We start from the raw sequence: 10,432 nt of genomic DNA, 5'->3' as shown, positions 1-10,432 counted from the left end.
TTTTCGATTTCCTACATGAAAAAAATTAGGCAACATGTAACCTTGGTTACGCTGAATCGATGATTTAAAAATGTTAACGGATGGCTGCTTTCTGACAGTATTTGGTAAATCGTTCCATAGTCTTATAGAAGAAGGAATAAAGGGTTGGAATGAACTAGACAGTCGGAAATTGGGAACAGTGTAGTTTTCAGTATTTCTCAAGTTGTAGCTATTGCGTTCGCATACTTTAGGAGGAAGAATGTTAGTTAAATAAGAAGGTGTTTGTTTATTATGGAGTTTGTACATTAGGGAAAGTTTCTTAAGTTTTCTTCTTTCAGATAGAGGTTCAAGTTGGGGTTCTTGATACAGTGATTGTTTACTAGAAAAAGAGGGTAGGCCAGTAATAATTCTTGCTGCTACAAGCTGAACTTGTTCAAGTTTAGTTAGATCTGCCAGAGAACAACCATCCCAAACTTCACAGGCATATTCTAACACAGGCAGCACAAATACTTTTATATTCTTAACAAAGTTTTCCTACTTTAAAAATTTAAACTTTCTTAGTACTGATACTTTTTCCATGCATGTTTTTTGAATTTCGGAAGTATGTAAAGACCATTTTGCATCTGCACTAAATATTACGCCTACATGTTTATGTCTTTCAACACAATTCAGAGTCTCAGTACCAAAACAAATCTGTAAAGGAAGTATATTTAGCGAATTAGATATTAATATCACATCAGTTTTCTGTTGATTAAATTTAGTAAGCCAATCCCGTGACCATTTGTCAAGTTTTTCAAAATCTCTGTTGACACACATTTCAATATCAGCATAAGAAGACGAAGACTATATCAAAGAGGTATCATCAGCAAATAAGCGTGAAATACTATTTAAATTATCAACAATATCATTTATATAAACCAAAAATAACAGAGGACCTAACACACTTCCTTGTGGTTCACCAGCATTTGTGTAACTTATATTAGAAAACACACCTTTAACAAGAACCTGTTGCTGTCTGTTTGAAATGTAATTTTTTAACAAATGTAGTAAACCCTCTCTAATACCATAAGCATGCAATTTATGTAAAAGACCCCTATGCCAAACTCGGTCAAAAGCCTTCGATATATCACAAAAAAATAGACAAGTATATTTTTTTTCTTCTAATGAACAACATATATCATGGTAAATTTCTATTAACTGATGGACAGTGGAATGATGAATCATAAAACCTGATTGCTCTTCGTAAAATAAAGAATGATCAAGGAAAAATTATGTGAATGACGATATGCATACCCCAGGTGTTTTTGTTTACAAATATTCCATACTAGTTACCTTGCGCGGGTGTGTGTAACCTTGCGTTGGTGTGTGTAACCGTGCGCGGGGGGGTGTAACCGGGCGGGGGTGTGAAACCGTGCGCGGGTGTGTGTAACCTTGCGTTGGTGTGTGTAACCGGACGTGGGTGTGAAACCGTGCGCGGGTGTGTGTAACCGTGCGCAGGTGTGTGTAACCGTGCGTGGGTGTGTGTAACCTTGCGCGGGTGTGTGTAACCTTGCGCGGATGTGTGCCGGAGACAGGAAATGTTGGTGTACCTACAAATGTACAAAGCGCGTTCTTATGAATTGAAAAGCGAAGAATAGCCTCAATGCAAAGCATGGTACGAACCATTTACAGTAAAACACTTGTTATTCGATTGCATTGACCTTCAGCTAAAAGATAAGAATTTGTTTTGATATTGATGAAATAATCTGAACTCTCTTTTCGGAAAGGTCAATATTTCTACAATGGTAACCTTACTAAAATTGTTGGTCTGTTGTTAATGATGTTAGTCATCATAGCCTCTTGAAGTTTTTAAGTTAACGTTTGTTTTTTATCTTTACGTTCGTTTTGTGTCAATTAACGCCGTTCAGAATCCTCTAACTAACTATGAATGGTTGCTTGACAATATCACAACAACGCATTACANGTCCCTTTACCTGACTGAATATATACAATAGACAGATACCACAGTTTCAGCCGATGTTTGTTTGATTTTATTAATTATGGTTTCCTTTTTGTCAGATTGACTGATCGTAAATCAGATTAGATGCAGATAATATCACGCTGAATAATAAATGATGTCGTTTGAATTCTGAACTGTACTGTTTTGTTGCTATTGATTTAGATTCACCATTTGTTCAACATTCCTTTATTAATTAGCATGAGATTTTATACTATAACGATAAATACTACAATTATTAGACTTATATAATTTTAAGATAGATTATTAGTGAATATAATTAAACCCTTAACACATCGGTAATTACATAACAGTTGTTGCAAAGATGGGAACGAAAACAACACCGAGTAAATGCACTACGGAAAATGGTGAAATGTTTAAAGTGTTTAATAGTTTAATGATATGCATGTAAATGTGTCTTGTAATCATACCTCTTATGTCAATTTTGTGAGCTAAAACTAATGAATCTCATCATAGGTATGGATGTGCGTTGAAAAGAGGTGGACCGGAATGGTGTATACAAATAAATTTTCTCTTAATGAACTTACCTTGTTGGTTATACAAACAAACCCGCAGAGATACATGGCTTGCTTAACTAGTGTTTAGTTATAGATTCGTCCTGACGTTCTGGTCTCGGTATATTATGTAGTGTAGTTGTATTCACATCTAAAGGATCGGCCTGTTGTTCAAGTGTACATCACTGATCTGTTACCCCAGTTAGAACCGTATGGGCCTCAGTCTGTTCTAACTTATCCTACCTAAGTTTTCTGAAATTCCTGTTTACTCTCCAGATTTTAGTCATATGACTTTGCTGTTGCCAAGATTTAAATGAAAATAAAGCATTAGAACAATGAGTACAATCATGGTACCTATGTAGTCAACACGTTAATGACCACATATGTCGGTAGTTTTTCTCCGGATACACATGTATTACTTAACCATCAAAACCTGGCGCGCTTCCGCTTCCCCAGACGGCATGTGTCTGGTGTGATAGGACTTTAAGTTATGGACACCGTTGTACGTCCCACTTCCATCGTTTGAACAAGACTAGTATATATCTTTCCCTTCGTGTAATATTTCTAAAGAGAAATAATGACAGCTGACTAAACTGATCCCATTTACACCGATATCCGTTGGAATAAACAACACATGTTTAAATACCATATTAATGTTTACACATGCACTGTGGCCTACCTGTTGTGGCGTTAATATGCCTGTGTGTATTTCCAGGAAATAATCGAACTGAGATAAAGCGCTCGCTGATGTAGCATGATAAGGGTTCGGCCCAACATAATGCACAGTATCGCATGCCTTCTAGATAAACGATTTCCAATAAACGATAAGCAATGAATATGAACAATAATACTAACTTTTACAGTTCGATAGGCTCGATTCTCTAGCCCCTTTGCTTAACCCCTGGGTTTCGCGATCAATATTTTCCCGACCAAAAGATAGAGAGAAACCAAATGAAAAGTTTTGTTATAGTCAAATAACAAATTCATACATCGAAAATAATAAAGTTAGGGAAGTTTTCTTTGTGTTAATCATATAACAGATGCTATTAAAGTAATGCTTTTAATTTTGAGAGTAAAGAATGACGATTATGAAGGATACGGCATGTATGCATCCATATCGATTCTCGAGATGATAGCCTGCGAAACGCCAGTATGACTATATAGCCACTTCTGTTATATAAGGCGGTCATTGAAGTCTTTTTATTATTAGAGTTGGCTATATGATATACGAGGTGATCTTCTGGTCATTATTTCACTATATGAAGTGGTAATTTACCCTGGTTTTATTTATTATTATTTTTTTTATATATATTTATGTCTCATTATGAGGTTTTCATTTGATCCGGTATTTTTGTATATTTTTAGGTCTCATCATATGGTTTTCATTTCAAGAACTAAGATTGTCATTTCATTACGTTTGATTGTCATTTTCATTTGATCCAGTATTTTTGTATATTTTTATGTCTCATTATGTGGTTTTCATTTCAAGAACTAAGATTGTCATTTCATTACGTCTGATTGTCATTTTTATTTTACCCAATATATTTACATTTGCATGGCATTGTCACTATATAGCCTCTTTGAAAGCTGTGTCGTTGATGGGACTTTAATTACCATGCATCACGATACAAAATTCTTAGCGTATTAATACAACACTGACCGGAACTACACTATCCAATATAAATAAACATGACGGCTGCTGAAATATCGCTGGGCATTGCGAGATTTGACAATGTCATTGTAAATTTATGTGCAAAATAAAAAATAAAATAAAAAACACTTTTATTACAACGAAAACAAGACCAAGGTCTGCAATATCGTACAAAATGCACATCGGTTGAAATCACCAATGCCGGCAATGGAAAAATTTTTAACGGTTATGCAATTTATCAGAAATATCGTCTGTTACACTGCACTGATCAACAGGGGGTCGTTATAAATGTCTGAAATACACATATTCTATAGACCTACTGACACATATGTTACAGCCTACTGATATGAGTCACACCACACATAAACATTTCAGACATTTCAGACATTTGTAACGAACCTGTGCTCCGTCGCAAAATCTACCGACTGTTGTCAGGTTCCCATACAATCAATAAAAAAAATCACGCCTGGATTCCCCACAAAATGAGCTTAGAGAAAAGTTCGAATTAACTTCCAAAAATAAGTCCCTCGTGGAGGGCAAGGTAGGATTTACGGTGTTCACTGTATTTGTCCATGCGCGAAATTTGTTCCGGGGAAAAATCGAAACAATTTCAAGTCTAACTTTCAGCTCAGAGTTCTATTGATAAACTTAAATCACCCTATAGACATATCATACGCAATTGTATTGATACTGAATTGCGGAATGAAATTGAAGTGTTTGTTAAAATTTCAAAGTACTACTTTGTTCGCCGATCAGCACGCGACAATACGCTGTTCAAACTATTGAACGAAATTTTGTGGACTGTCGATAAGGCGGGCATTTTTTATTTTAAATATAAATTATAAGTTAAAAAAGAACACAAGAGACAGAGAAAACGTAAATATAAGTTTTGAACTGTTTTTGTATGGTATTTATGATCTATTTGAATCATTCAAATAGATCATAAATACGATAAAAAGCAGTTCAATGCTTAAGTATCAACTATCCAATGACCGAAAACGGTATCAAACAATTTTTGTCTAAGTTGTTACATCACCGAATGTATCACTGTTTTCTGTAAAATCTGTAATTTGTTGGAAACGAGCATGATAATAAGGTTGCTTACATTCGGTGTAACGGGTAGTTTATTAAATATGATAATGAAATGACGAGCACGTGTTCGGAAATAGCCATCCCATTTAACACAAGTAGACACATATGGTAGCTATGGCTTTCCATAGATAGCCTCCGGACAGCCATGGTAGGACACATGTGGTCGGCCAGCTGTATTAAAGTATTAGGCTGTAACTAATCTGTAATGGCTATTTTACTCACAGCCTAACATTCCTACATATTTAGGTTTTATACTGTGTAAACAAGGACGACGATTGTTAAGGGACATAGACGCTGTCTACAGACGTTAAAAGCTGACAACTTATTCATTGTACTGTCTTCTAATTTTTAATGGAGTATGTTCTTTTTGATACACCCTCACCCCAACGGTTTTTTTAAAACTGCTTCATGTTGTCATTGTGGTGAAATAAATACTCGATTCGAAAATATCTGTACGGAAGACAGATTCCATTACAAGATATGACTTAACAATGGCATGATGCTCATTTATATAGTGTTCCGCATGACTATAGCATCCCGCTTAAAAAGCTGCTTATTCACGTAACAAAAAAAAGACATGTTTCCAACTCTTAAGAACATTGTAAGTGGAAGTTATTAATCCGGAAAAAAACAGTGATAGTGATGTTACTGATAAATCTATCAAGATCAGTTTTATATTGTGGGTATTCCTTTATGGAAGGCGAATATGCTGGAGGTTTTAATTCAGGATAAATGATGTTCCGGTCTGCCACAAAAAACAATATCCAGGCAATACTTAAATATCGATTTATGTTATCTAATTGCAAAGATTATAAAAAACTTCTCCGTACTTAACTATTACCAGTTATCCTCATGTTATGTGTGTACTGTCCGTTTATATGTATTATTGAATGTATATAGGAAAGAGACAATAAGTATATGCCATTTGTTTACAACGAAAGTTATGTTTCTCAGATATCTGGACATTCAAGTCTGAAAGTCTGACATGTAAAGCCATGATTTATTAGACTTTAAGAGAATGTCCGAAAATCACTGAGATTCATTGGTAATGTAGCCATTAAAAAACATACCAATTATGACCTTGGGTAAGTTGAACAAGCCAAAGTGTATCTGCTGCCCCCATTCCAAAACTTGCCTGTTGTGAGGATGTTTAATCAAAAACAAATAAACCAAACAAATAAGCACACTGACAAAAAAACAGCCAAGATAGTCCATACCAACCTCCGGCCATTTATCTGCGATATTTACGGTCTACTAGCTTTGTTAACGTAGTAGGCTGATGTACTCATAACCTTGCTATACAGGTCTAGGGAAAGAGTAGGATTTGCTGTACCCAAATACATGTCCCTAGCACGTTCAGGGAAGAATTAGCCTGCTATATCCCACTACATGTCGTAAAGGGCGACTAATGTTGGGCCCCTGTTAAATCAGGGTTTTCGTCAGTGTCTTCTGCTAAGACAACATAACACGCCAAAATAGACCTGCTGCCCTCATTGCATTACTTGGGATCTTTCCTTTTTTTATTTCACTCTTCTGTTTGTTTATTTTTGATCTATTGATTTTTTTTGCGGTATCTCACTGTGCATCCTCCTTTATGTGACATTAACTATTGCGAGGGAGCTAAAGCCCAAACAAAGTTTAATATACTTAGGCGGTGTTTTGTTATTTGACTTAAGTTATTATCCCCGAACTAATCGCTACTTTGTATGAGATAACAAGCACTGGAATGTCACAAGTCCACTATAGCTAACTACCAACACCATTGAGCTATATCATATGAGCTCTGTCCGAGATAACAAGCACTGAAATGTCACAAGTCCACTATAGCTAACTACCAACACCATTGAGCTATATCATATGAGCTCTGTCCGAGATAACAAGCACTGAAATGTCACAAGTCCACTATAGCTAACTACCAACATCATTGAGCTATATCATATAAGCTCTGTCCGAGATAACAATCACTGAAATGTCACAAGTCCACTATCGCTAACTACCAACACCCTTCAGCTATAGCATATGAGGTCTGTCCGAGTTAACAAGCACTGAAATGTCACAAGTCCACTATCGCTAACTACCAACACCCTTGGGCTATATGGTATGACCTCTGTCCGAGATAACAAGCACTGGAATGTCACAAGTCCACTATCGCTAACTACCAACACCCTTGGGCTATATGATATGACCTCTGTCCGAGATAACAAGCACTGGAATGTCACAAGTCCACTATAGCTAACTACCAACACCCTTGGGCTATATGATATGACCTCTGTCCGAGATAACAAGCACTGGAATGTCACAAGTCCACTATCGCTAACTACCAACACCCTTGGGCTATATGATATGACCTCTGTCCGAGATAACAAGCACTGGAATGTCACAAGTCCACTATAGCTAACTACCAACACCATTCAGCTATATCATATGAGCTCTGTCCGAGATAACAAGCACTGAAATGTCACAAGTCCACTATAGCTAACTACCAACACCCTTCAGCTATATCATATGAGCTCTGTCCGAGATAACAAGCACTGAAATGTCACAAGTCCACTATAGCTAACTACCAACACCCTTCAGCTATATCATATGAGCTCTGTCCGAGATAACAAGCACTGAAATGTCACAAGTCCACTATAGCTAACTACCAACACCATTGAGCTATATCATATGAGCTCTGTCCGAGATAACAAGCACTGAAATGTCACAAGTCCACTATAGCTAACTACCAACACCCTTCAGCTATATCATATGAGCTCTGTCCGAGATAACAAGCACTGAAATGTCACAAGTCCACTATAGCTAACTACCAACACCCTTCAGCTATATCATATGAGCTCTGTCCGAGATAACAAGCACTGAAATGTCACAAGTCCACTATAGCTAACTACCAACACCATTGAGCTATATCATATGAGCTCTGTCCGAGATAACAAGCACTGAAATGTCACAAGTCCACTATAGCTAACTACCAACACCCTTCAGCTATATCATATGAGCTCTGTCCGAGATAACAAGCACTGAAATGTCACAAGTCCACTATAGCTAACTACCAACACCCTTCAGCTATATCATATGAGCTCTGTCCGAGATAACAAGCACTGAAATGTCACAAGTCCACTATAGCTAACTACCAACACCCTTCAGCTATATCATATGAGCTCTGTCCGAGATAACAAGCACTGAAATGTCACAAGTCCACTATAGCTAACTACCAACACCCTTCAGCTATATCATATGAGCTCTGTCCGAGATAACAAGCACTGAAATGTCACAAGTCCACTATAGCTAACTACCAACACCCTTCAGCTATATCATATGAGCTCTGTCCGAGATAACAAGCACTGAAATGTCACAAGTCCACTATAGCTAACTACCAACACCCTTCAGCTATATCATATGAGCTCTGTCCGAGATAACAAGCACTGAAATGTCACAAGTCCACTATAGCTAACTACCAACACCCTTCAGCTATATCATATGAGCTCTGTCCGAGATAACAAGCACTGAAATGTCACAAGTCCACTATAGCTAACTACCAACACCCTTCAGCTATATCATATGAGCTCTGTCCGAGATAACAAGCACTGAAATGTCACAAGTCCACTATAGCTAACTACCAACACCCTTCAGCTATATCATATGAGCTCTGTCCGAGATAACAAGCACTGAAATGTCACAAGTCCACTATAGCTAACTACCAACACCCTTCAGCTATATCATATGAGCTCTGTCCGAGATAACAAGCACTGAAATGTCACAAGTCCACTATAGCTAACTACCAACACCCTTCAGCTATATCATATGAGCTCTGTCCGAGATAACAAGCACTGAAATGTCACAAGTCCACTATCGCTAACTACCAACACCCTTGGGCTATATGGTATGACCTCTGTCCGAGATAACAAGCACTGGAATGTCACAAGTCCACTATAGCTAACTACCAACACCCTTGGGCTATATGATATGACCTCTGTCCGAGATAACAAGCACTGGAATGTCACAAGTCCACTATCGCTAACTACCAACACCCTTGGGCTATATGATATGACCTCTGTCCGAGATAACAAGCACTGGAATGTCACAAGTCCACTATAGCTAACTACCAACACCCTTGGGCTATATGATATGACCTCTGTCCGAGTTAACAAGCACTGAAATGTCACAAGTCCACTATAGCTAACTACCAACCCCCTTCAGCTATATCATATGAGCTCTGTCCGAGATAACAAGCACTGAAATGTCACAAATCCACTATAGCTAACTACCAACACCCTTGGGCTATATGATATGACCTCTGTCCGAATTATTTTCACATTTGGTAGTAACACTTAAGGGGACATATTTCATCAGTTAATTAAACATTGTTAATTTATAAACGAATCGTTGATAACTATGATTGAACAAATATTGCGTCTTTTTCGTATTTTTCATATGGAAATTTTGTTTTTCAAGCTTGGTGCCTCCCACATGGTATTTGTTTTGCACAGATTGTTGTACTTGAATTCGCAAGATCAAGGCAAAACATTTTATTTTAGGTGAAAAGTCGCAGTCCCTCCTGTATCAGGTATCCTGTCAGGTACATCCGCTGCCAGGGTGCTCACGCGTCTATCGTCGTACTATCACGCGCATACACAGTATACCGACGTGAAAGTTGACAATTCAACCCATCGTTTCATATAAACATTTATTGGTCAAGAAAAGTATTATAATTATCAAGATATACTTACGCATGGCGTCCATGACCTCGTCGAAATTCCTGTAAGAAGTGATATCGGCCTTCCATTTGTTGAGAAACTGTTCCACCATGATTAAGTTCTAAATTGTTCCCACACTCGTAAGATCTAAACACAGAATGTCCAAAGTTGACCGTCCCTGTTGCTTATATAGCCCTCGTCTGTGGCGGCTGTGTGGATTGCTGGGGATCGACACTAAAATATGCGTGTCCGGGGGCTTGTTTTACGGCAGCCCATCGAGCGATTAGCACCACTGACAAACGTATGTGCACAATTGTTAAACGCGAAATTAGCTTAACAATAATTAAACGTGATATTTTAACCTAGCACATTTACAAAAATATTAAATTAACTTTTTATATTACTGAAAGCTGCATTAAAACCAGTCATCAGAACATGAGAGGAGGAGGAGAGGGAGGGGCACAACGTATCTTCTAAATAACACATGTTCAAAAAATTTGTAATT

At 37.4% G+C, this 10,432-nt stretch overlaps 1 protein-coding gene across 1 annotated transcript in view; it reads right to left on the bottom strand.

Moving 5' to 3' along the window:
* LOC110453469 (fatty acid-binding protein-like) overlaps positions 1–10,180 on the bottom strand; it is a 24,143-nt gene extending 13,963 nt beyond the window's left edge. Inside the window, exon 1 of the mRNA XM_021502422.1 lies at positions 9,961–10,180. Coding sequence (XP_021358097.1) covers positions 9,961–10,039 — 79 coding nt within the window. The 5' untranslated portion in view covers positions 10,040–10,180. The remainder of the gene's footprint in view (positions 1–9,960) is intronic.
* Between the last annotated feature and the right edge of the window lie 252 nt (positions 10,181–10,432).

The sequence above is a fragment of the Mizuhopecten yessoensis genome, unplaced genomic scaffold (assembly GCF_002113885.1).
Source record: "Mizuhopecten yessoensis strain PY_sf001 unplaced genomic scaffold, ASM211388v2 scaffold7325, whole genome shotgun sequence".
Classification (NCBI taxonomy): Eukaryota; Metazoa; Mollusca; class Bivalvia; order Pectinida; family Pectinidae; genus Mizuhopecten; species Mizuhopecten yessoensis.
This window is presented reverse-complemented; position numbering and strand designations above follow the sequence as displayed.